General features: G+C 38.3%; 1 protein-coding gene across 2 annotated transcripts; it reads left to right on the top strand.

Annotated features, from left to right (window-relative positions):
- Positions 1-1,555: 1,555 nt before the first annotated feature.
- On the top strand, positions 1,556-27,464 carry PLK4 (polo like kinase 4). 2 transcript variants are annotated; one of them, XM_054030951.1, is made up of 16 exons: positions 1,556-1,728; positions 3,876-3,971; positions 5,429-5,524; positions 5,621-5,735; positions 10,237-11,269; positions 12,078-12,178; positions 14,273-14,646; positions 15,652-15,756; positions 16,241-16,343; positions 17,258-17,407; positions 19,048-19,178; positions 20,107-20,198; positions 20,581-20,728; positions 21,375-21,512; positions 22,568-22,674; positions 23,751-27,464. In XM_054030951.1, the coding sequence occupies exons 1-16, from the start codon at positions 1,699-1,701 to the stop codon at positions 23,848-23,850; spliced, it is 2,919 nt and encodes a 972-aa protein (XP_053886926.1). In that variant the 5' UTR covers positions 1,556-1,698; the 3' UTR covers positions 23,851-27,464. The 2 variants fall into 2 exon arrangements, with proteins under 2 accessions (XP_053886926.1, XP_053886925.1); XM_054030950.1 differs by lacking the exon at positions 1,556-1,728 and adding an exon at positions 3,461-3,619.

Here is a 27,464-nt window from a genome sequence, read left to right as displayed (position 1 = left end):
TCTGTTCTTCTGGCAATGTGCAGGTTGAAATGCGTGCCTTCCCCAGGCTGCTCAGCTGTAGCCTCCTCTTATCCGCTCTTTGTCCCTATAATAGGGGACTCCCATCTATTTCCTATTACTGTTGTGACTCTCTCCCTTCCTAGTTTATTTCCCCTGATAAAAGAAGGGCTGGATAATAAATAGTTTGAGAACTACTGACCTAATTAATGCATCATGATCCACTTGCATATAGAATTTATAACACTTTTTAGGGTTGATGAGGTACACATATACATATTAACAAACTTTACATTAACTCTGTTTTCTGAATGTAGCTGAACAGGGTGCAAAGGAATATGTCAGGAGAGGGGATTTTAGAGAAAAGTAGGTATTACAAGCAACAGGAAAAGTGAAATATGTTCTGTCATTACTGTACATATGAGCAAAGACCAGATGTCATATTCACAAAGTATCGATGTTAATTAAGGTGCACCTAATCAGTAACAGCAGCCTTAGGGAGCAGTCTAATCTCCTTCAATTAAATATTACAAAAAGTAAGTGTTGAAAGTAACTATAATATTCCAAAAATGATTTATGAGTATTTCTATTCAACAACAGATATCAACCACTCATATAAGTGATATCACAGTGAAAACAATATGGGATTAGTTTAGCCTTTGCAAGAAGCAACACTCCATGAATCTTCCCTACGGGGCCACTTCCCCCCAGTTGCTTCGGGATTGTACTTCCCAAACCCCTAGTCCCGGGGCTTGCACTTCTCAAAACCTGACCGAGAGTCGGGACCTGGCCGATACTCTTCCAAGAGCAGGGACACTACGGGCTGCTGCTCAGGGTCAGTGGCTGTTTCAGCTCCTGCTCCTTCGACATTCACAGGTTGCTCCTGTTGCTACATCCTGGGCAGCTCTAAAGCTGTGGGAATATATATGAGCTTTTCAGTCATTGGGAGAGCGGTCCCTGCAGGCTCCAAAAGCCCAGGACTCACGATTAATTTGTGAGAGAGGCACTACTGGGTTCGGAATACTTCTTAGTTCCTTTGAGAAGTTCATTCCAGAGTCGGGGACCAGCCTGCAGTAGTAATTACTAATGAGTGAGTAATAATAATTTGTCCTTTGTTATTAGGGAAAGGTCCACACCGTAATCAAGGATATGAATTCCTCCTCCTACTCCCCAACTTTGGGAGAGTTCAGATTCGGATCTGAATGACTCAGAATCTAAACTTACCAGGTCAAGTACACCAGCCTCTAATAATAATGCATGGAAGGAGCCCTTACAAACTCGGGAGTGTGGCTGCATCCAATTAAACGTTCTTCGCTGCATTTCCAGCAGCAGCCTGCAGATGGGGCCAGGCCGCCCCGGGATGGGTCTGCGTTCCATTTCGCACATGCGCAGCAATCATACATTTGTTTATTTCGGCATGAGTAATCAGCCAACTGCGCATGCGCCATCTCTTCCCGCAACATGGCGCTACTGGCGCGTCCGAGGGAGCGTGATTACGTCAGCCGCAGCCTCGCTCTAGGAGGGTTAACGGCGCGATTTTTCAAAATGGTAGTGTGGAGGAAGGGAGGTTCCCGCCGGGCCCTGGAGCGGGACAGGAGCGGCCTGGGGCACGGCGGGCTGAGGACGCGGCCATAATGGGGCGCCGCAGCCGCGCTTCGGAGGGGAAATCATAGAGAGGACGCGGGAGGAGCAGCCGGCACCATGGCGACCTGCATCGGCGAGAAGATAGAGGTGCGGACCCGACCATCCCCCGCGTGGGGGTGGGGCCGAGACCCCACCATTCTCCTGAGTGGACAGGGGCAGGACTCGACCAATTCCTCCGGGACGGGAAGCTTGGAGCAGCAGCCCCGCCCCCTCCTGCTACCTGCTGGGGTGGTGCCTCTCCCAACCCCCGCGAGGGGAGTGAATTCCTCCCCCGGCTGTGTTGTGCTGGCTCAGGGCCTAAGGCTTCCCAGGGGCGCCCCGGCGCAGTAAGCGCGACTGGGGAGGAGGACACGGATAGGGTGGCCTTTCCCCCGGTCGTGCCCACCACCTCCTGGCAGCCTGAACCCTGGCAGGTGGCAAGTGTGAATTCAATAGCACCGTCTGCTCCTAGGGAACCCCCGCTCTCTCCCCCAGCCTAGTATTTCTGGTGCAACCTGATCTCAGACCACACTACCAGGCAGATGGTTTCTACTGCCTCTGGGCGTGTTCGCTTGATTGCTCTGCTATCCAGACCCCGCATGAATCCTGCAGCTTCTGTCTCCCAATGACCGCAAGCCCGGTGGATCAGCTGGCTGCAGTGCAGCAGACACTTGTTACTCCACTGTTAACTACATGCGTTTCAGAAGCACCTGTCGCTGCGGTCTCTGGCCTTCTTTGGTACATCAAGGAGAAGGCAAAGACCAAGATTTTGGCGTATTTTGAAGTTACTCTGCTACCAGTCTGTACTGGAAGCCGCTACTCATGTCCTGACTCAGGAGACAGAACATGTATATGATTCTGGTTGTGGTCAATCGGAGTTTTGTCTGGACTGGAGAGTCGTCGTGTTGGAAGCTCGAGGTCGATGTAGAAGTACATTGCAGATTAGGGCCAGAGACTATAACAAATACTTTCCCATAGAAATTCTCAGCCTGAACGGGTGGGCCATTGTCTGGTGACAGTCTTCTCTTGCTAGCGATGGGTTCTCCATAATACCATACATCCCACTCAATACTAATACTACCTCATTGTTCACATACAAGTGACAGGAAGTACACGGAACAGATAAATATTTTATACTAAGGCTTGTCTGCCCTGAGAGTAACACTGAGCCAGGGGACTAGTTAGCAAGATCGTCCCTTTAATTGTGTTGTATCCCGATCAACTGTGGTGATGAAGGGACATTGTTAGGTTAGACCCCCTAAGAAGTGAAAAGGTGGTTGGGATCCGCCTACACTATTTCCAGCTGTTGGAGTTGGGCTCAGCCCTTTAGCGTACAGGGTGTTGTCCGTGTGCCATCGCTGAGCGTCCCTAGCTGACAAGAGGTTGTTCTCGCTGGAGGGTGGTTGCAGAGCTCCAGGTTGGTCTCCCTATGTACTGCAGGGACAGGGAAGGCTTCTGTGCGTCACCGTTTACAAGGGAACTTAGCGGAGCACACAGCTTGGCCACAGCCCTCGGAGTGTGAGTGGGCCCCTTTCGCTTTCTCCCTGCCGTGCACATCTGTTGCCATCTCGCTTCAATTGTCCCACGGGATCCTAGTAGTCACTGGTGCTCAGGGCCCCTAGTGCCCGCTTGAGGGGCGGAGCAGCCCCAAAGGGAAGCGAGTCTTCCGTGCGGGGGCTGTGACGGGCCACGGGGGGGAGCATCTCTTTGCGGCCGCTTAGGATGGCAGGACGACGGGAAATGACTCTGCCGCCGCTGCTATGGCAGCGGGAGCTGGCGGCCGTTGTTCCCCCTTCAACTCCCCCAGGCGCGGGAGAGCCGGCGGGAAGGCTGCCCGGCTCCGGCGCCGCGGTTAATGCTCCCCTCAGGCCACTGTGTTAGAGTGCAAGCTGCGGGGAAGATGCCGGAGTGGCTGCTGAGTCTCCTTCTGGCCCCCACGCCCAGCCGCGTTGCCTCTGCCGGTATGTCTCGCAGCCGGGCCGGAGAGTGCTCTATCCAGGTACGCTCCTGGCGCCCGTCCCCTCCTCCCCCCCGGCCGGGAAGAGGGCGTAGGTGTTGGAACTAGGGGTGCCGGTGTGTGTGTGCTGCAGCACCCCCTGGCTTGAAGTGGTTTCCATCATATACATGGTTTACAGTTTGATTGAATGGCTTTCAGCACCCCCACTATAAAAATTGTTCCAGCACCCCTGGATGAGGGGCGCCCTGCACAGTGATGGAAGACTAACTGTGGTGGTCTCTCTCTCTCTCTCTCTCAGGATTTCAAGGTGGGGAACCTTCTGGGGAAGGGCTCCTTCGCCGGGGTCTACAGGGCAATATCCCTAAAAACTGGCCTGGAAGTGGCCATCAAAATGGTAAGTGTTACTACTGCCCCATACAGGGCGGGAGAATGCATGTGTGCCAATGTGCCTTGCACAGGTGCAACCACTGGTGGACAAGTCACCTCAGCACATTCCTGTCCTACTATAGCTATGCATACTGCTGAGAGAATATTGCCTCTCACTGCTGGTATTTTCTCCTCCCTTGCCCAACTTTGCTTTTGGTTGCATATCTAATGCTTTGCATTAGATTTTGTGGCTAAGAGCTAGTGATTGAATTGCATATTGCAAAGTTGATTTTATATATATATGTGTGTGTGTGTGTATATATATATATATATATACACATATATATAAATGTATGGTGATGCCCAGACATCCCAATCTGATTGGGTCTTCTTCATGCCAAGTGCAGTAGAAACACATAAAAGATGGGGTTTATCCTCAGCCTGTGTAAATTATCATGGATTTCAACGGAGCTATGATAATTTACAGGAGGATAATTTATAATCTGAGGATCTGGCCCACAGTTCCTGCCTCAGAATTTATATTCTAAGAGCCTGATCCTGACGTCAGTGAGGTTCCAAATGAGTGCAGGGGGTTCAGCTCACGCAGAGTAGTTTGCAGGATTAGGACCTGAATTTATAGTAGGCTTGCAAAATTCCACTGACCCGTGGACAAGAAATTTACTTTAATCTGCTAAAAAAGAAAAATCATTAGATTTTTCATTATTATCCTCTTTGTGGTAATTGTGGGTAAACAGGTTTTGTGCCTGGGCTGGTTAATCTTGATTGTCTTGAAAGGCTGGCTTATAGTTTATCAAAATATCAGTTTGTATTTTATAAACTTTACATATTCATATTAACAAACTTTTGCTAGAATTAATACATGCTGTATAGGTTTGTCTTCACAAGATTATATTTTCAGGTTTCATTGAAATTGACTACATATTGCTTATAAATATTCCATTTTACCACATTAAATATGCCTAAATATTTCTTATGTTTTATTAGTGTCTCCTTTTTTCAGTTCTTCTAGATTTGCATGCATAACTGCTTGTTTAATAATCAAATATTATTCCAAATCTCTGTGTGTTTACTACTAAGAACAAGGTATTAAGTGCACAATATTGTGATTTAAACTCAAAGTGCAGATAGACTGATTTAAAAAAAGTTAAATGTAGAAAGAACTTGGGTATTTGTAGGGTTACAAAAGAACTTGTACTATGCAATATATAGTCAACACAAGTAGAGTCTGATGGTAGCATTCACAACATTGACTAAATTGTGGGTCCTGTGGTCCCTTGCATCTGAAGAAGTGAGGTTCTTACCCACGAAAGCTTATGCTCCCAATACTTCTGTTAGTCTTAAAGGTGCCACAGGACCCTCTGTTGCTTTTTACAGATTCAGACTAACACGGCTACCTCTCTGATACTTGAATTGTGGGATTTATCTTAAAATGTGTCTTGAAACTACTTCTCTGGTCCCTTTCAGATAGACAAAAAGGCCATGCACAAAGCTGGAATGGTACAGAGAGTTCAAAATGAGGTAAAGATACATTGTCAATTAAAACATCCTTCTATACTTGAGGTAAGAATAACCTTACACTTTGTACACTACCTTAAAATCCTGCTCTCTTCATTGTAAAAGTATTCTAACTGTTTTTATTCTGTTTTTATGTTCTAGCTTTATAATTATTTTGAAGATAGCAACTACGTGTACCTGATACTAGAGATGTGTCACAATGGAGAAATGAGCAGATATCTAAAGAACAGAATGAAGCCTTTCTCTGAAGAAGAAAGTGGGTTGGATTCTTTCATATAGTGACGTTTTTAGTTAGTATTTTTTTTATCATTAAACAGGCATTTAATTTTGATAGATAAAGGTCCCTTTTAAAAATGTTTCACTATTATTGCTTTCCCTTGGAGCAATTCTATGTAGTTCTAAATCTAGTAGTACTTGAAAGACTTTGCTACAATTGCATAATAGAATAACAATTATGACCTATAAGCAGGGATCCTAGTTTTCTGTGATTAAAAAATCTAAAATTCTCTGATTTAAAAAAAAAACATAAAAATCCATGTTTTTCTGTGATTAAAATGAAATGCTGAACTTTAGTTTCCTTAGCCACTATATATATAGTTATCAGTAGAACACAATGGTTTATTGATATACTGTAGAATCCCATTAATCCAAGCCTCCATTATTTGGATCTCCATGTTAACCAACCACCAGCTGCCTGGGGCTGACAGTGGCTGTGGCTCTGCGTTAACCAACCACCAGCTGCGTGGGGCCGACTGCCCGAGCACCCCCCACCGCATCTCAAAATAAGGGGTAGAAAGCTCTTTGCCAATTCTCCTGATTATCCCAATTCTCCTGATTATCCATTCTACCCCTGGTCCCAATTAGATCGGATAATTTTAAATTAAAAAATCAGTCACAAGAGCGGGAGGTTGTGTGCATTGAATAAGTGACATTGGTACTTCCAGCAAAATTAAGTTAATAGTTAATATATTTTTATTTTTTCACAAAATGTAAAAACTGAAGATTGTTTGTAAAAATGAAAATTCCATGTTTTTCTCTGGGAAACCAGTTTCTTGCATCCCTCCTTATAAGTCCGTGTGTTACTAGAAATCAAATATTAAAAACTGGTCTTCAGTGATGCCGAGGTAGATCTTCCCTTTTAACATTAAGGTGTAACCTTTGTTAAATTACAGTTCTAGTCTGAAATATGACTATGTAAAATTGGCACATTCTTACTCCACAGATTTGCGCCTCTGGTATTACATCTGAGTTGCATTTCCATACAACAGAAACTAGGCCTGTTGCGTGATTAAAAAAATCTGTTGCGCGATTAAAAAAAACACAAACCATTTATTTAAATATTTTTGGGTGTTTTCTACATTTTTCAAATATATTGATTTCAATTACAACACAGAATACATGTACAGTTCTCACTTTATATTTTTTATTACAAATATTTGCACTGTAAAAAAACAAAAGAAATAGTATTTTTCAGTTCACCTAATACAAGTATTGTAATGCAATCTCTTTCATGATAAAGTTGAACTTACAAATGTATAATTATGTACGAAAAAGAAACTGCACTCAAAAATAAAACAATGTAAAACCTTATAGCCCACAAGTCCACTCAGTGCTACTTCAGACAATCGCTCAGACATATTAGTTTGGTTGCAATTTGCAGGAGATAATGCTGCCCGCTTCTTGTTTACAATGTCACCTGAAATTGCATGGCATGGTTGTAGCCGGCATCGCAAGATATTTACGTGCCAGATGTGTTAAAGATTCATATGTCCCTTCATGCTTCAACCACCCTGATGATGGATTCTGCTTGATAACAATCTAAAGCAGAGCAGACCGACGCATGTTCATTTTCAACATCTGAGTCAGATGTCACCAGCAGAAGGTTGATTTTCTTTTTTGATGGTTCGGGTTCTGTAGTTTCCGCATCTGAGTGTTGCTCTTTTAAGACTTCTGAAAGCATGCTCCACACCTCGTTCCCCCCTCAGATTTTGGATGGCACTTTAGATTCTTAAACCTTGGGTCGAAGGCTGTAGCTATTTTAAAAAAAAACTCACATTGGTATCTTCTTTGCGTTTTGTCAAGTCTGCTGTAAAATGTTCTTAAAACGAACATGTGCTGGGTCATCATCTGAGACTGCCAGAACACGAAATATATGGCAGAATGTGGGTAAAACAGAACAGGAAACATACAATTCTCCCCCAAGGAGTTCAGTTACAAATTTAATTAAAGCATTATTTTTTTAACGAGCATCATCAGCATGGAAGTATGTCCTCTGGAATGGTGGCTGAAGCATGAAGGGGCATACGAATGTTTAGCATATCATAAATACCTTGCAACGCCAGCTACAAAAGTGCCATGCGGATGCCTGTTTTCACTTTCAGGTGACATTGTAAATAAGAAGCAGGCAGCAGTATCTCCCGTAAATGTAAACAAACTTGTTTGTCTTAATGATTGGCTGAACAAGAAGTAGGACTGAGTGGACTATACAGTTTTACATTTTGTTTTTGAGTGCAGTTATGTAACAAAAAATATATATATCTGTAAGTTACACTTTCACGATAGAGCTTGCCTTACAGTACTTGTATGAGGTGAACTGAAAAATACTATTTCTTTTGTTTATAATTTTTACAGTGCAAATATTTGTTCCTTGTCAAGTAGATATACATGTCAAACAACTGATTTTTGTTGGTCTCTTGAATAGTGGTTCAGGACAGATATTTCTGTACGTTAGGGGATTTTTTTGTTTTGTTTAAAGCACCAAAATACCTGTAAGTGCAATTCATTGTCCTTCACCTGTTAAAGCTTTGCATCATCCCTTATAGATATCATCCCCATAACAGACTCAGGAGCCAGAATTAAGTGATAGAACAGGAAGCTGCAAAGCGGCGTGCTTTAACCAATTTGGGAAAAGTTATTTAAAAAATACTGTCTGCTAGATACAAAGTAGTCTTTTTTTGTGGAATGGTGACTTTTACCAGTACAATTCACTCCGCTCTCTCCAAAGTTTTCTTAAGGTCTTTGCCCACTCCAAACTCCTAAAGAGTAGAAAAAGAGACTGAATATATTGGGAGCAGGTGGGGGAGGGGAATAAGGGAGTTGGCCAGTAGACTAGCTTCTGCAATTTGAAAGATGGTAGTTGGTGTTGCTTTCCAACCAATATGTCTTTAATTGCACTCCAGCTGGGAGGCAGAAGCACTGAAGAATACAGTACATCCCTAGGGATGACTACCAAATTTAAAATGCAGTTCTATTCTGAAGGTAACACCACTGTCTCCAGTGGGATTGCACAGGTGCAACTGATTGGAACTTGTACACAATTCCTCTTTTAGTTGCTGGCAGTGCAGAGCCAACACAGGCATTGAGGGTGGTACAAACTTATTATTCTCACTAAGTCATAAGGATTTGTTGAATAAGATCCTGCTCTTATGTTGTCATGTAGAGTCATATTGACTGAATTTAGAGGTGGTCTAATGATGAAGCTGACTTGTACACAGTACACTTGGGAATACTTCTGAGTGGTTTCAGGACAGAAGGCTGTAGAGGTGACTTTACTGTATTTTAGAATAACTTGTAACTTTTTTTTCCTATGTGCTTCAGGCACTTTGCCAAGTGTGCATCATGTACACAATTAGGAAGGGTGAATTCCTTGAGCTGTAATAAGGATTGGTAATTAAAAGGAAATGAGAAGAAAAGTTATGTTTATGTTGTAATGTGTATGGGATGGAAGAGGGGTTAATGGTCATTTGCCTCATCAAACAGTGCTTCCTGCCATAGCCATAATCCTGAAGCAATGGTACAGGACACTATTTCAGTCTGTGTGAAGCCTTAAGGCATTTACCCTCTTGTTCTAGACTACGCTCTTGCTCTTCTCTGTTGCATGATTGCTTTACCTGTTGTGGTAGGGAAAACAGTTTCTAATTGTAACTTTTACATTAGTTTAGTGGGAGAAGGGACTGCTCAAAATTATTTGTGTTTTCAACATTGTTGACTTCTCTGCCTGCTTGTTAGTGATCTGTTACACTGTGTCCAAATACCTGGTCTCTTGTGTATATATAACCTATACATCACACAAAACAAATTGGTTCTAGGAATCTGCTTTATATACTAACTTCTAGTGCAGTGATTTTTTTTTTTTTTTCCAACCTTTTTTTATTTGCGGATCCCTAAACATTTGCAAATGGAGTTGTTTGACCCGTTTGGAAATTTTAGACGTAGTCTGCAGAGCCCCATGGACCACAGGCTGAAAACCACCCTTCTCTGGTAACAACAATCTTTTGCAGACCCATTAGACGTAGCCTGTAGACCCCCAGCGGTCTGCGGACCACAGTTTAAAAGCCACTGTTCTAGGGTGTTCAAAAATAAAATCACTGCCCCATGTTAACAAGTTGTCAAAGCATCTAGGGCCAGTTTTAAATATTTTCAATTTGTACTCAAGTTCTTGATTCAGTGTGGTTTTGCACAGTGGCAAAGAAATAGATTTGATTACTGGATTACAAGCGCCATTTCCGTGTTTCATGGATTTGCCTTAGAAACACACAGTCTTGGTGAGGCAGCTAAGCAGTATGGTAACAGCAAATAATCTCTTCTCTAATCTCTTTAATATAATGATAGTTACATTACACATTTTTAGTAGTAATTTGATCCTAATAAATGGGTCAGATTGGGGCAGATAAGAAGATACTTAAAAAGTCATGTTTTGATACTTACTGTTTCAAATATTCTACTAAAACTAGATTTTATATTTTGTGTTCTAACAGCGCGACACTTTATGCATCAGATTATCACAGGGATGTTGTATCTTCATTCTCATGGAATATTACATCGGGACCTCACCCTTTCTAACCTTCTACTCACCAGTAATATGAACATCAAGATTGCTGATTTTGGACTAGCAACGCAATTGAAAATGCCTCATGAAAAGCATTACACAATGTGTGGAACTCCTAATTACATTTCTCCAGAAATAGCCACACGGAGTGCACATGGACTTGAATCTGATGTGTGGTCTTTGGGGTGTATGTTCTATACTCTTCTTATTGGGAAACCACCTTTTGACACTGACACAGTCAAGAACACATTGAATAAAGTAGTATTAGCAGATTATGAAATGCCAACTTGTTTGTCAGGGGAAGCTCAAGACCTTGTACACCGGTTACTTCGTAAAAACCCAGCAGATCGTTTAAGTCTTTCATCTGTACTGGATCATCCTTTTATGTCCAGATATAACTCGGCACGAAGTAAAGATTCAGGAACCGTGGAGGATTCAATGGACAGTGGAAATGCCACAATCTCTACAGCCTTTACTGGCTCTTCCAGTGTCAGTGTAAGTGGTTGCTTGAAGGAAAAGAAAAGGCTCTTGGTTGGTCAGCCACTCCCAAATAAAATGACTGTATTTCCTAAAAATAAGAATTCCAGTGACATTTCATCTGTGGATGGAAGCAGTTCTTATAATCACTGGGGAATTCAGGGAAAAGAAACTGGCATAAGTGGTAGGGGAAGAACAATGCAACTTATTGAAGAGAGGCCACATTCACGTTATCTTCGGAGGGCCCATTCTTCTGATAGGTCTGGCGCATCTCGCAGTCAGATTCAAGGAATATCAAACACTGTGGAGAGATGCCATTCCATAGAACTGCTTTCAACGACCAGAGTAGGAGTGATGGAAAATACAGAAAGATTTTCACCTGTAAACAGCTATGGTGATATTCCCCCTATATTTAAGGATAAGACTTCCTGTAGTTCTGGTTCTTTTGAAAAGCACACATCTCCACCTGTGAAAGACCAAACACAGTAAGAATCAGTCTGATTTAGAATTGGCAGTTTTAAGATGAAAATCTAGAAGAACTATCTGTCTTGTTAAATGCATAATGTTATGGAATAAGCTATAGTAGAAAAAATATATATTTAAATTTCAGTCGTCACAAATGCATTTTCTATTAGTGTTTCAAAAATGAGTTTCCCTCCTATATGTCCCTGGTGAAAACTGCAGGGTCCCATCATGAGGGGAGGAGCAAGTCTTGACTGCTGAAAGTCTCTGCAAGCGGGGCTTAGATGCCAAGTAGGAGGAGGATGTGGCTTCTGCCAGTATAACTGTCTGGGGGCTGCAGAGGGGTGGGGGAAGAAAGCCCCAAATGCAATGCTTCACCAGTAGCCATTGTCCTCTGCATGTGCAAGTTCCAGATCCTAATTGATGACAGCCCTGGCTGGCTTGAATTTGTCAAACTTCAATTAACTAATAGTATAACTATAAACCAATATATCTATTTTAGACTATATTCATGGAAATAATATTTGCTTTTTTGCTATATTTGCCTGGTGCACCTGTCCCATGTTATCTGGAGTCTCCAAAGTTCTACATGATTCTCTTAGCCCCTGCAAACATGTTCTGTTACTTTCTCTGCATCTGGAATAGCATTACTTTTAAGTTATACAAACATACAGTATAATCTTGTTTATGGATGTCACTTTTATTTCACAAAAGCTGTACTAATTCAGTAAAAGAGCCCCTTTGTACAAATTTATTTAGCTTTAGGCTCAATAGCCAATAAATATTCATGTTTATTGTTATGGAAACACTTACAAATATTTGTGTGTTTAGCTCAAATTATCTCTGTCCAATGAAGCCCAGTATTGGTTTATTAGAACAGAAGTCCCAGACTGAAACAATGCAGCAGTGGCTTGGAAGCATACAGACAAACGGTATGAATTTACAGAATGTTGTTTTTTTTAATTGTCAAGTTTGCATGACCTATACAAACTAAAGAAATGCTGTTACTTGCCCCAGGCATGTAATTACTTACTTGTCTTATAAATTTATATTTCCTTATTTGTGACAAAAGGACAAATCTAATTATGTGTCATGAAATAATCCAGTACAATGGGATGTACTGCTAATACTACAAAAGAAATTGGACATTAAATAGTGTTTGCTTCCATGGGCGGGGGAGGGGGAGGGCGCAGTCTGGCTTCCTGGAGGAAACATGGGAGGTACTTAAAATAACGAATTATTATGATGTGTTCCTTCAATATTTAAATGTTTTTCTGTGCAGATAAACACATTATGAACTAAGAGGATAGTAAATAGTACAAGAATAGCGGCCTGCAGTATCATAAGTGAAGCTTGATAGTCAAATTGTATAGCACTCTGAAATGATTTCATCCTCTCCTTTGGCTACCATCATTAACTTTCTGATTTTTTTATCATTTATTTTACTAATAAAAACTAGTACCAACAGGAAGATTATAGTACAGAATTTTATAGTCCTTCCTCATTGTTCAGTGCTGACCGGAAGCAGAACAACTCTGTGCCTATTTAAATGATGATTTGAAGTGTGAAGGTAATATTTTCAAAAGCACTTAAGTCCCACTGACTTTTTCCAATGGGATTTAAGTTCCTGAATGCCTGTCACTTTTGAAAATTGGACTCTGGTGCTTTTGAATATTTTTTACCCCAACTTCACTATTTTGAAGATACTGAGATGTCATTCTTTGAATAACATACAAATGTTTTGTGTATGAGTGTATAGTATGAAAGACAGATGATGATTAGAGCTGCAGAAGGGAGGGTGGAGAGAAATACAAAAGACACAGAAGGGAAGGAGGAGTTCTTTGCCATGCATTATATTACATCATATATGCAAACTGTACATAATAAAGATGTAATTTAACCAAGAGGTTTAAATAACACAAAACCACTGATTTTTCTTTTTGATATTGCCAGACTCCCTTTCCCCTGGGGGAATTGTAACCATATGATGTATACTTGGAATTACCCTATTCCTCATATAACCTAGCTATCTCTGCTCGCTCTCTCTCCTCAACTCTTTTATTCTTTTTGCATTGCTTCTATCCCATGGCAGAAAGGATGCATTCATTGTTTGGGTGAAGGAGAGAGATGAAGCCAATTAAATATTGGCCTCATTTAATCAAATATAAAGTAACAGTCATGGCCAAATCAAATATAAAAGCAATCTGTTCCCCTAGTTGAAGGTGGGAAAATATAGCATAACTATTCACACCTACCAGTGTAATCTAAATGTCTAATCTACCCTTTTGCTGACATATGACACAAAAAAAGCAGAATATTGTAAATATTGTTGTTTTTTATTTATGGCAGTAGCATATTCAAATATTCTATTTCTGTCTAGTTTATAGCTAAAATAGAAAACACTTCTTAAAAAGTGCATTTGAGAAGTGGTTTTTATTCTATCAAGAGTTTGCTATATTGTAATTTCAGTAAAACTCGCTAGTCCTTTTAATAGTACTACATACGTTACCTGAGTGGTAAATTAACAATATTTCTTGCCACCGAGGGAGATCAAGTTTGATTCCTGTTTTAAATTAAATAAATATTTAGAAGTGTACTAGTAGTGGAATAATTTGGAAACAAATTATTCAGAAATGCTGTTTCAGTTAAGGTACTCTGCACCCACTATATTTAAAAGGCAGTGATTGACACATTAGTCACATAGTGGAATTTATTTTAAATTGTATTGGAGTTCAATACATATCTTTCAAATTTGAGAGTCATTTTATTTTGGAATAAACTAAAATGACACACAGATCTCACAGCCTAGAAATCTTACTCAATACTGAGGGCTAACCAACCTTTCTTCTTCAGTTACTTAGTTTTATTTTTTTAAATTTTAGTTATTTTGAATTTTTTTTAAAGACCATGAAATAGTTCCTTCTTTTCTATCCCTCTTCCTCTTGCCCCTTAAGAAGTGAGAAAAATCTTCCAAAGTAATGAATTTCTTAAACCTCTAACCTGAACACACTTACGCTATTTTTCAGCTCAGCTGAGAGAGCCTCTGGATCACATCAGTACTGATAACACAAATGGAGGTTTCCGATACCATCTAGGTGTGCAGCAAGAAACATCAAGAAATGCCTGGAATGGCTTAAAAGATAAAAAAAATCCCAGTGCCCCCATTGACGTTGCACATTCTATAAATGAGATCAGTACAAAGAAATATACCTCTGGACTTCAATGTAAATCTGACAAAGCTCAACCAGCAACTTCATTTGGTCTCTATCCAACTTCAGAACAAGGAAAAATCAGGGGCAAAGAACTATTAGGACATCAGAAACCTACACTGCGAAGTATTGTATCTCCTCTGAATGCTCACAGGCTAAAATCAATCAGACAAAAAACAAAAAATGCAGTGGTATGTTTTTGTTTTTTGAAATTATAAAAATATATATTTATGGATTAAGTATAGTGAAAATGAAGATCCTTTTATTTTATGCAATTGCTCAGTAAAACAGGTGTGCTCACATGCTTTCTAAGATGTATATTAAAAGAAATCAAAGATTAGTATGGCATAGTAAATCTCAGTCTTCATTAGTATGGTAAACTTCAGTCTTCATATAATCTAATGGCATTACTGATTTTTTGGCACAAATGTTAGTGTAGTCTCTTTCTGAGTTTACAAGTAAAAGAAAACTACAGCCTGACACAAACTAGATATATTAAAAATAGACATGTTTTTCTAAGTATTTGAAAAATGCACACTTTAACTTTACAGGTCTTGTTTTGAATGTTAATGTGACCAAATTAAAATAGTGTGCATGTGGTAGCAATATAAAACATGAACATTTCCTTTTAAGCTATGTATCTTAATTGGAATTGAAGATAATAGTCTTGCTCCCTCTCACAAACACTCTTGATCTCTTTTCCTCATTGCTTTTTTTTCTCTTCATCTCTAAAAATAAAGTTCTTTCAGTCCCTGCTTATCCAATTTCTTATTTTTTCTCATTCTTGTCTTTGTTCCTTTGTTTCTCTTACTGCTTTTCCCCCCCTTCATCCTCCATCTGTTCTTTCTCCTCCCTTACCCTAGTATTTGAAAAGGTATTAGGGCTGGTCTACCTCCTAATTTCTGATTGGTCACTTCAGGAAGCCACACACTTGGCTATAAAACTCTTTGTTCATGCTGAACAAGCATTAGAATTGTCCTAAGTAATAGCATTACCTGTACAAGTTACTTCAGGGAGCACAAAATCAGCTGCTTGATCTTTGTAATGCCATTGTTCATTTTTATTATGAATTTGCCATAAACATGGAGTGGGAGGAAACAAATACTTTTCTGAAACATTTGTGGGGGAAAAATGTATAGTGTCATTTGAGCAAGAAATTAAATTTTAACCTGGCTTTTATTTTGTGTGTGTTTTAGGTGAGTATTTTAGATGCAGGAGAAGTGTGTATGGAGTTTCTGAAAGAACTCCATTCCCAAGAGCTTGTGAAAGAAGTTCTCAGAATATCTTGTGATGGAAGTGTGGTGAGTAGTAATTTAACTTGAAATGATCATTTCCATTTATTATAAATATCAAGTGACTATAGTATTAAACTGTTCAGTATATCACAAATAAAAGCAATAGCCTTTAGCTATATTAACCTTAATTTGAGTATCAGTTTGTTTAGAACACTTTTTATCCTTTAGATAGCAGTTGAATATTTTGCATCAAGGATGGGTGCAAAACTGCAGATATTTTCTTCTTGGGTAGTGCAGCCTTTGAAATGCGAGTAGCAGACTGATTCGTTTCTGTTTTTAAAGAAAATAGAGACCTCTGATTTTGGTTTTAGATATAAAACTGGCTAAACTTTTAGCTGAAACCTGCCACAGTAAATTAAAATTGCTTAGACAGAGGAATACGGTAGTTAAGCCTTGCATTGTGTAACTTCCATCCACAGCTTTCAGATAAGGAATATTGTGATATACTGTATAGCAATATAACTATAAGATTTTTGGGGGCTTTTGTTAGATCACAGTTTATCATCCAAATGAAGGAAGAGGCTTCCTTCTTGATGATGGTCCTCCCTCTCCTCCTGAAGATGTTGTTCTATACAACTTTGACAACTTGCCAGGTAGTGTAATTTTTTTATTTTTTTTTAAGTAGATTAAAAGTGTGGTTTTTAAAAAAACTTTGTGCATGGTTGTAATGAGTACTAGCTTTTAAATACTTTGTTGAATACAATGGAGAAAATGCCTATTCATTTAGGAGCAAGACAAAAACTAGAGCTCTAATTGAAACTGACTACTTTTTTCTCCTTGGAAATGTAATGAGACTTCATAACGCTGTGAGGTAGGGTACTGGTCTTCATTTAATGACTTCCTTATAAGGAATCACTTATTTGCCTACATTACACCATATGAGGATGGGTAAGATTGAAGCTTTTTTTAGTCTTTTTGGAGTCTGGTATTCAGACTACTTAAACTTGAGGGAAGGGTTTCCAAATAATCTTCAAAGCCGGCAACCTAGCCTCTACTTCTTTGTGGCCATAGTGTGAGCCTGAGTGATTATTAAAGCATTTAACACAGTATTTCTCCATATATAACAATCGAGTAATGTATTTCACTGAATGGTTAGTACAGCAGCCTACTTTTTGCTTTAAAGATCTTTCACTGACTTTACCAAAACCATCTTGAAAATATTCATAAAATGTGTCCATCGCTTCCTAACTTAAAGAAATCACTAGCATAGGCTTTGAATGATATTAATATATGAATCTACAGAAACAATATATTTCACATGGATATGAATGTCCTGTACTGGCCTAACTTTAAAAAAAAAAAAAATTGTTAGGGTAAAACACTTAAATAGCTCTGTAAAATACTACCAGGTAAGTTCTTGAAAGTTGACTTTCCCCATTTTCAGTTAGTAATAGCTAGACAGTGACAGATCTCACAAATTAAAAATAATTCATTATAATTTATAAATACGTATATATTTTCCTTCTGAATTAATCAATTAAAAGAGTTTTAAATCTTCTTCTTTTAGAAAAGTACTGGAAAAAGTACCAGTATGCAGCCAAATTTGTACAGTTGGTAAGATCCAAAACACCAAAAGTTACCTTCTATACAAGATATGCTAAGTGCATGTTGATGGAGAATTCACCTATTGCAGATGTTGAAGTTTGTTTTTATGATGGTATGTATTCATATGGACAATATCTTTAGCTTTTTACTGCAATGATTAAACCTTGTTAGCAAAATTGTACTGAAATCCTGGTGATCAAAAAGAAACCATGTGTAACTTCAAGCTTTATTAAAAGTTTTTTTGCCTAAGAACAAATTGTGAATGCTTCCAAGTTTAAAAAGGAAAGAGTATTAGAATGTTTTAAAGTACTGTATATATTTTGTCAATTGTTCTTCACCCTAGCACACAAGCCATTTAAATACTGTTAAGTTACAATACCCACTATCTCCTGGCAGATTCAATTATCGAGTGTTTTGAGCACGCACCACAAGAGTGATATTAAACTACTGTCACTCTCTTTGTGGATCGTCTTTCTCCCTACCTGTGATTGTTTCTCATTTTAGATGGGTGAATAGTGTGCTTGCTCTTAGATTTTCCCTGTCATTATCTAGAAAAAATTGTGGCATTTTTAGTAGAAAGCTCAAGAGCAAGGAATCCAACCATGTCTCTAAATGACTTACAAATAAAGAAAAGCTTTCAGGCCAAATTCTTTTCTGGTGTAAATAGCATAGCTGCATTCAAATACAATGAAGTCGATTTTAGCCCTTCCAAAGCAATAGTAGTAGTTACTTTTTTCTTAAAGATTGTGAAGGAACACAAATAGATCAGTATTCAGGGAAGTCCACTTTTCAGTAGCACTGCTGAGAAGTGCCTGTTCTGCAGAACAAGCTCTTGTTTTGTTGTATTTAAGTGGCCCCTTTCATTTTATTGAGTAAGACAAATAATGAATACATTCTTCATTTTTGTTTCAACAGTTGTAACACAAGAGCACTATCCTCTAATACTTGATTTCATTATTTTAATGTCTTGAGTTGGAATATCTTAACACAGTGGTTCTCAACCTTGCCAGACTACTGTACCCCTTTCAGTAGGCTGAATTGTCTTGTGCCCCAAATTTCATTTAAAAACTACTTGCTTACAAAATCAGACCTAAAAACACACATGTCACAGCATATTATTCCTGAAAAATTGCTCACTTTCTCATTATTCCCATATAATTATAAAATATATCATAACCCAAGGTAGAGAAATACTGCTATAGTATATACAGAAGTATAAACAAGTCGTATGAAATTTTAGTTTGTACTGACTTTGCTGGTGCTTTCCATGTAGTCTGTTGTGAAACTAGGCAAATATCTAGATGAATTGACGTACCTCCTGGAAGAACTTTGAGTACCCCCCAGGGGTACATGTACCCTTGGTTGAGAAACACTGTCTTAACATAAATATTAAAGTAGTAATTTAAAGGTGAAGTGGTGGGCTATGAAATCCTGGGCTGGATCTCATGTATGTATACTTGGTTATTGTTGTGCTTTTAAATGCATGGCATTTGCACAGGAACTATATCTGATACTGAATATACATTAATATATGTTAACATTATAGTTGACCTATTTAAGTTGCTTTTTGATTTCTCCTAGGTTTAGAGTTCATCTTGGAGTGAGTTAAAGGAATGGATATGTTTCTCTTTGCAACAAGTCTTACATATATTATTTCTTGACAATTTTTGAAGAATGTAGCAGCAGTAATTTGCTGTACTTAATAACTTTTGATATTTTAGAGAAAAAAATTATTAGACTTTGTTTTTCTAGGGGCAAAAATACACAAGACAGCAGGTATTACTCGAGTGATAGAAAAATCTGGGAAATCCTACACTTTGAAAGAAGAAAGTGAAATTGGCCTGAAGAAGGAAGTACAAATATATATGGATCATGCAAATGAGGTAAATATTTATTGTATAGGCACCTCTGAGTGCAAAGTGCCCGCCTCTAAACTTGCAGCCTTTTTCACAGAGGTTAGCTCCAGGACTATCTTCTATCCTTTTGGTGCCTACTTTTTCTCTTTAATGTTATGACTTTTTAAAATGCAATCAGATTTTATAAAGTAATGCTATCCCTATATGTGATTAGTTAACTTTCAGTGTAAATTAAAGATAATTGTGAAAAGAGCCTCTGTTGCTTTTTCTGCAAAGCAGCCTTGCAAATATGTGAAAGATCATTTTTAAGCAAAAAATGCCGCTAAGCTGCCCTTAGTGAAATACCCATTTACCAACCAACCTTTCAGGCCCTATGTTTCCCAATAAGCAGTCACAGGAATAATCACACCACCTCTCTCTGGGCTCGGGAATAAGAAACCAAACCACACATCCACTGTGTGCATTTCCACTCCCTACCCTCATTTTACTGTGAGCTTCCTACACTGGGATCCTGCTTCTGTCTCCTCCCTTGGCCCGTGAGAAGGGAAAGAGGGGGTGGTATGGACTTTAGATCTTGCCCTATAGGGGCACGTTTTCAGTGCCCCTATAGAGTGTGATCCAAAGTCCATTGAAGTCAATAGAATTCTAATGGTCTTCAGTGGGCTTTGGAGTAGGTGCATGGGAGTGAGCTCTTTGAGCTAAAGGAGAATGAGTTGAGCTCCCCCTAAAGGCACAGCAGTGTGTCTAGGAGCTGCTCTCTATACTGCTAACAGCAGAAATGCTGCAGCCTTGTCAAAACCAATTTCCTCTGTACCAGTAAGCCTTAGGAAGGCTGTTGCAAACACCAGGCACACTCGTCACATTAGATAGTCCATGTTACAGATATTTATATAGCACTTTCATGTTCTCAATATAACCTTTTTTTTTTTTTTTTTTTTTCTCTTCACAAAACTAGGGACACCGTATTTGTCTTGCATTGGAAGCTGCTGTTTTGGAAGAAGAAAAAAGAAGTGAAAGTGTTCCCTTTTTTCCAATAATTGTTGGAAGGTAAAAGTTTATTTTAAAATGTAGGAAAACTAGGTATGTAAACATTTAAATATCTCTGGATTAATAGACTCTCCTTCGTTGGTATAAAATACAATTAGACTGCATGCAGGTGAGTTAAAGAAATCTAGATCAAAAGATCGCAAACGTATATGAAATCTGCAGTTCTTCAATGAATGGTGCTATAAAGTGCTTCATAAATACAGCCCAATTTTACAGATAGGACAGTAGAGCAACAGAGGTTAAGTAACTTGTCTGAAGCCACACATTCAATTGCAATTAAGAGAAGCCAGGTTTCCTGATTAAGTCCGCTGCACTTCATGCAATTATCCCCAGTAAGAAGATTCATGAAGACCTTTATTCTTGTGCTATTTTTAATTTCCAGGAAGCCAGGCAATACTGAATCTCCGAAGGCTTTGGCACCTCCCTCTACTTTAGTGGATGTAAACTGCGCAGCGAGAGATGCTACCTCAGTGGATAGAAATATAGCTGTGAGCTCTACTCCTTGTCATGTTCCCAACATAAATCCTTCTGTAAGTAAACAAGTATGTAGACTTGAGGATTGCTGTCTAGTTAGAATTCAAATACACAATAATTACATTCAGATACAAAGGTACATTTTTATGGATTTAACTTGTGTACCTACCAGATTTGATTACAAATATGGTTAGATTAAAATGTTTTATGACACAAATTGACAAGCAAAGAAATTGTAACTTGATATTCAATTCATTTTTGTCTAGGTTTTGTAGGAATCTGAAAGACATGTCATGCAGTACCTAACCACAGTAGAGCACAATTTGATACACACTCTTCTGTTTATGAAGTAGAGAATCACTGCAGTTGTGACAGTCGGAGACTCTAGTTAAGGGGAAATAGGCTTAAGTAGAAGGGGGAATCTGTTCTCTCAAAGTACTTGCATAGTATAAAAGAGGTCCTGTTACCAGTCCTTTAGTTCAGAGGATGAAAAATATAGTGAAAAGTATCAATTGTTGGTTTGTAATCCATGCATGCTGTAGAGTAATTAAAGTGGTTAGATGACTTACATAGGAGACTAAATATTTTAACCAGGAATAAAGGAGCATAAACATCTAAGGTTTTTATTGCTAAAACTAAGTGATCATGGTCTCATCATTAGTAAGGACAACAGTGTTGTGTATTTCTATGTTCTATTTTTAGATATCATCTGAAGGCTCTGTGTTCACCACTACCATTCCTGAAACAACCTGCTCCTCCAATCAGCAAAAGGAGTGTAGTCCAAATTCAGCCCAGCTTTTAAAATCTGTATTTGTGAAAAATGTTGGTTGGGCTTCTCAGGTGAGTAGTGACTTGCTGATAAAGTAGACAAGTCCAGGTTTTTTGGACTTTAATTGTGTATTTTTTTAACTAGAAGAAATGATTAATTTTGAAAATGTATTTAAGCTTCACTTGCAAGCAGGGAGTACACAGTAAGTTTCATTAAACTACAGTTTTGGTCACTTTTTGAAGGAAGATAGGTTGGAAAGTACAGGATAGGGCAATAAGATGATGGAGGGGGGAGGCTCAATATGAATGAGGAAATTGGGAACTAGCCTTAAGAGAAGACCTCAGTGGAGTAGTTCAGCTAACCAGTACTACTTATTGAAGTTCAGATTAACTATCTATTTGAGACGATGGAAAAGACCAGAACTAGTGGAGAGATATAACTCTAAAAGGTTAGTATTAGTTGACTCATCCACCTGTTGGAGAGGTCATTCTGTATATACCACTCTAGAAGAGTCTTTCTGTTATAACATCTACATGAAGAGAGAATTAACACAACTCTCCAACAAGTGGATGAGTCAACTATGAGTTAAACTAAAGGGCTATTGGTCACTTTTGTACTTGTCATTAGTTGGGTACTATTTTGGAGGAGGAATTAGGAGGGAATTTTCTATGCATTGTTGGATATGTGGTTTCTTTATGGTCTTTGTGCCAGATAAGGGGGGAAAAGGTTGAAGTTTACAAAACAGCATAATCCAGACATGAATTTATGACCTGCTTCTGGTCCTAAATGAGTCTGTAAATTTGTGTAGTAATTTGTCTAATTATACCACATACTGTAGAACCAATAGCCATATAAACTAACCTTGTATTAGTTTTTGTACAAATTTTATTGCACAATTCTTAGCTAAATCGTGCTACTAAACTTAAGAATAAAATTTCCACAAGTGCTAAAGTCCTATTTTTCAAATCTGCCAAAAAATCCCTTTGAAAGACAATGAGGCTTGGGTTCCTAGGTGACTTTGGCATTTTTGAAAATTTTACCATAAACTTCTTAAAATAGATCTGTATGCAACTTTAATTATTTGAAATTTTCAAGCTGTAATAACTTTGGACACATCTCTTGTCAGTTGACTAGTGGAGCAGTGTGGGTTCAGTTCAATGATGGATCCCAGTTGGTAGCACAAGCAGGTGTCTCTTCTATCACTTACACATCTCCAAATGGCCAGACAACTAGGTGAGTCTTAATTCTATAAGCACATACATTACATTGAAACTAAATGGAAATACAAAATAAACTTTGCAGTTGATATCTAATGTTGACCTTTCACAGTTACTATTTTTTAACTCCTACAAATGTTTACTTTGATTAGCACGTTATGGAAATTAAAACCATCTCTTTACTATAATTTCATCATATGGAAACCCAAATGGTCTATATGTGTAGTACTATGTCCATAGCATGTAGATAAAAACTTTACTAGTGTTATAGCACAAAAAAAAAAAAAAAAACCCAGAACCCATATGTCTGTAACTTCGTATGTGTTTTGGCAATCAAATAAGTGTAGGAATAGCAAAGCACATAGTAAAATTTATCCTCGGTCAGCCCTGGATAAGATGGGAATGGGTTCTGTCCATATCTCTTCAGTATGAGATTATTTTATTTATATTGCTTGCTCGGTGACTAGAGGAAGCCTTAATGAAAAGAACTATATCCATTTTTCTGAAAACATGTCCACAATTTACAAGTTGAGGGAATGCCCTAGTAAATAGCTAAGCTACATCAAGTGTATAGACCTGATGACCTCAGCCCAAACATTAGATGACCTTTGAACACAGTAGATGTTCTATTTTGAGTCTCAAGTGACTATGGCAAATAAGTTTTATTGCTGTTCAATTAATAAAATTGGGAATTTCACACAATTGAGTGTACAATAAGAGATCCATTTGGATACTAGATTTGCAGTTAGCTGCTCAACTTTTCTCTTGTTTTTAATCAAGTTATTATATAATCTATACAATCCTGAACACAAGAATTCTGCAAGTTAAAAAAAAATTAGACAAATTCACTTTAGGTGCTCAAGGCATCCAAATACATATTTAGACAAATCAGTAAGTGACTTGACTTCAGAGAGGCTGAGCACCCACAACTCCTGACATTAAGTTAAGGATCCATAGATTCCTAACTTTAGGCACCCAAATTTGAACATGTCTTTACTCTTTAGTATCTTAATCTGCTGAAATCATATATGGATGTTCTGGGCATAGAAATTGCTTCTACTACTTACTTGTGTAACTTCCTCCACTTGCTAGGTATGGAGACAATGAGAAATTACCAGAATACATCAAAGAGAAGTTGCATTGTCTGTCTTCAATTCTTGTGATGTTTACCAAACCAGCTGGCCCCCGCTGACATTGGGCTAGAAGGCTTAATAAATAACTTGCTGGCATTCAAGTAAAATGACTGATTTACTCAGCTTACCAGAAACTCTTATAGTTCAGAAATTCTACTCATTGATGTCTGCTAAACAGCAGGAAGGAAAGTGTTGCTATTACATCTAGCCAGTCATTTGTGAAACACCTCTTACAAATGTGTAATACTTTCCTCAGAGGACACAAAGTTGTTCTACATAATAGATTCTGGGCAATCTCTGAGACTAACTGATTCTTCAGGTAAAAATCCCTGAACAATCAATCAGAATTGTACATAGTTTTTTGTGTCGTCGTCCCCCCCCCCCCACTGCTCAGTCAATGCTGGCAATCAAAGAAAAAGCATTTGCACTGTTGAAATATTTGTACCTGTAAATAACTTGTATTTTATGTGGCTTACAAGTAATATATGTAAAAATATACATTGTTTTATACTTGTTTTATATTTTTGTAGCAACAGTTTCTAATGAAATTTCCCTGCAAAAGCATTTTATAAAAAAAAAATAAATGCAGTGGTAATTTTCCAGATCATTTGGTTCATTTAACTAAACCATTGCCTAGGGCATTCTCAGATGATGGCACACTGATGTGTGTGGGGTGTGTGTGTATGTGTGTGAGTAAAAAGGTACAACTTTAGTTGTAACATTCTGATACTGAATAAAGTCCCTGGGCACATCACCTCTGATTTTGGCCCACTGAATCCAAGGGTGTATAAGGACTGGAAAAAGTGCAGCTGAATGGTGTAGAAATGCCAGGCTTATTAGGCCACACCCTATCCATATAATATATGGAGATATACCTATCTCATAGAACTGGAAGGGACCCTGAAAGGTCAAGTCCAGCCCCCTGCCTTCACTAGCAGGACTAAGTACTGATTTTGCCCCAGATCCCTAAGTGGCCCCCTCAAGGATTGAACTCACAACTCTGGGGTTAGCAGGCCAATGCTCAAACCACTGAGCTATCCCTCCCCTCCTCTAACTTGCATGCTGAGAAGCTGAAAAAAATTCAAGTTACACCTACTTATGATCATTGTCTAATTTATACTTCCTTTGGGTATAGATCACCTCTGCATTTGGCCTAGTACTATGGTGAATTCTTCTTAGATTTACAGAATTACTGATTTTTTTCCCCACATAGGAAGTACTATGCCAGTTATTTTACATTGTAAATGCTATTGTAGTTCAAAGTATAGCTACATGTAGTTTTTTCCCCTAATTCAGACAAAATTTCAAGAATTTTTATCATGTACTGGGACATGCGGTCTAAGAATCAGCTATGTAAGTGGAGTCAACCACAGAGCTCAAGTTTCTCTGCTTAATTTACTTTAAATCTAAACATACTTCTGTAGTGTCATTTTAATTCTAGCTAGCTTCCTAGGCAAAATGAATTAGTACAGATAAGCAAAAAATACAGCAACACCCTTTTTAATAATGGTCAAAGATCCTTGAAAAAGTATACTCAAATATTACATGTTTTAGAGCAGAGAGAATCTACTGGTCACGCTTTCTGTATTGTAACTAGAAAATGCAGAAAGTGGCTAAAGTGAAGTCTTTCTAAAGCAGGTAATATCTCAAATAATAAACCTGTTAGAGAAAAATGTCTTATACTTAAATTAGCTATTGCCACTGTGGAAAAGTGTATATTTGATATCTCAGATCAGTGTAAGGAAGGATTATTGTTGGTTGTGGAATTTGTAATTAATTAAATTAGTTACACTATTAATTCAACTGGTGAAAGATGCCATTGGCCTAATATACTAACCTCCTTCTCCATCAAAACTGAGCTTGCTTGTGGTTGGTTCATGCCACGGAACTAGCAGTCTTTTAGGCCTGACCTCTTTAACAACAAGCAGTTGTGGAGCAGAACAAAATGGAGAAAGCTGGCAGGACTGCATCTGCCCTGACTATGTTGTATTGCTAGGCTTGTATATATCCCCAGTCAGTCTCACATTCACCTGAAAATGTCATTTTTTTTTTTTTTTTTTTGAGGGGGTGTGTGGGTGGGGTTAGAAGCCTCAAACCTTCACATCTAAACAGTCTTAAAGCTCATAATGAAACAGTGTGGTTGGCCAGTCTTGGAAGGGTGAGGGGGATACATTGGCAATCTGAAATTTGTCCCAATATTAATAAAAGCAAACATTTTTCAACTTTCACTTAAGTTAGCCAATATGCACATGCATTACTTGAAAACTTGTTTGTGAAATATTCAAATTTTGTGGGTTATTCTGTAAGATGTCTATCAGTTGTGATGAAATTACAGTATCTTGAAGTGCTTATGTAGTTTACAAGTATAATTCTTATTTATTTGTGTACTTGTGTTACCCAGCTGCTTTTTGAAAATCCCACCCTTATTGCACATCCATCACAGGGAAATTACGACTTATTTATTGATCAATATGGAGAAGCTGTAGGAAAGATATGTAGGTACTCTTCCATCTTTCTCACAATCTACATATGTAAACAGTCAGATAATTGGTCTTTGGATTTTACTTTCATTTAAATGGCTTTGAACAGTTTTGCTGACCTGGGAAGCCAAGCACTGAACTGATATTATTCTGAAGGATGTCTGGCTGCCTTAGAGCGTTATACATCTACACTGTCTTTCAAAACTTGTAACTGTCATCTTTTAAATAAATGAATCTGGTTGACATTGGTGAATGGCAAAACAGAAACCAATTAGCCTTTTGATTAAAAGATGTATGCAGGGGCCTCTGTGCTCTAGATAATGGGTTTTAATCATCTGATATTTGTATCTATTAATAAGCTCTACTTTTAAAGCATTAATTTTTTGGTTAACTCTAAAGCAGGGGTCAGCAACCTTTCAGAAGTGGTGTGCCAAGTCTCCATTTATTCACTCTACTTTAAGATTTTGCATGCCAGTAATACATTTTAATGGTTTTTAGGTCTATTTCTATAGGTCTATAATATATAACTAAACTGTTATTGTATGTAAAGTAAATAAGGTTTTTAAAATGTTTAAGAAGCTTCATTTAAAATTAAATTAAAATGCAGAGCCTCCCAGACCAGTGGCCAGGACCCGGGCAGTGTGAATGCTACTGAAAATCAGCTCACGTGCCGCCTTCGGCATGAGTGCCACAGGGTGCCTACCCATGCTCTAAAGCAATTCCTTTCACTGTAAAAAGTTATTTTAAGCTACTCACTCAATGTACAAATCTTTCAGAATTATTTATATCGTGAAACAAAAACAAGACTTTTGTGATTTAAATTGCTAGGCATACTACCTTTCTATTAAATATTGCAAAACACGTTTACCATTTCTGCATATTAGGAAATGCACTTTTCAACACTCAGCCTACCTCCCTGTAACATTGCAACTTACCTTTTTGTCCTGAAAAATTTTCATGACTCAGAGTAGCATCTGTTTTAGGTCAAGTTAAGTCAAATTAACTGCAGCTAATGCAATGTCCCTCTTCATCTTATTGTATTGTTCAATTCTCCTTTTAATGGTAAATTTATTGGGAATACAGGAAGCTTTTGTATGTAGTAGGTGGGGTCTTCACATCTACAAATCCCAGGCATTAAGATTAAATCATTTCTGCTTAGATTTTTTTTTTTTTTACTCACTTTATTCCAAGTT

This window comes from Malaclemys terrapin, chromosome 5 (genome assembly GCF_027887155.1).
Source record: "Malaclemys terrapin pileata isolate rMalTer1 chromosome 5, rMalTer1.hap1, whole genome shotgun sequence".
Taxonomy (NCBI): Eukaryota; Metazoa; Chordata; order Testudines; family Emydidae; genus Malaclemys; species Malaclemys terrapin.
This window is presented reverse-complemented; position numbering and strand designations above follow the sequence as displayed.

Bases quoted from the DNA above. Each gene is read 5' to 3' on its own strand.
- PLK4 (XM_054030950.1), top strand. From the start codon at position 3,476: ATGCTCCCCTCAGGCCACTGTGTTAGAGTGCAAGCTGCGGGGAAGATG. The intron at 11,270-12,077 runs GTAAGAATCAGT...TTGTGTGTTTAG, and splicing joins CCTGTGAAAGACCAAACACA to CTCAAATTATCTCTGTCCAA. The intron at 22,675-23,750 runs GTGAGTCTTAAT...TCCACTTGCTAG, and splicing joins CCAAATGGCCAGACAACTAG to GTATGGAGACAATGAGAAAT.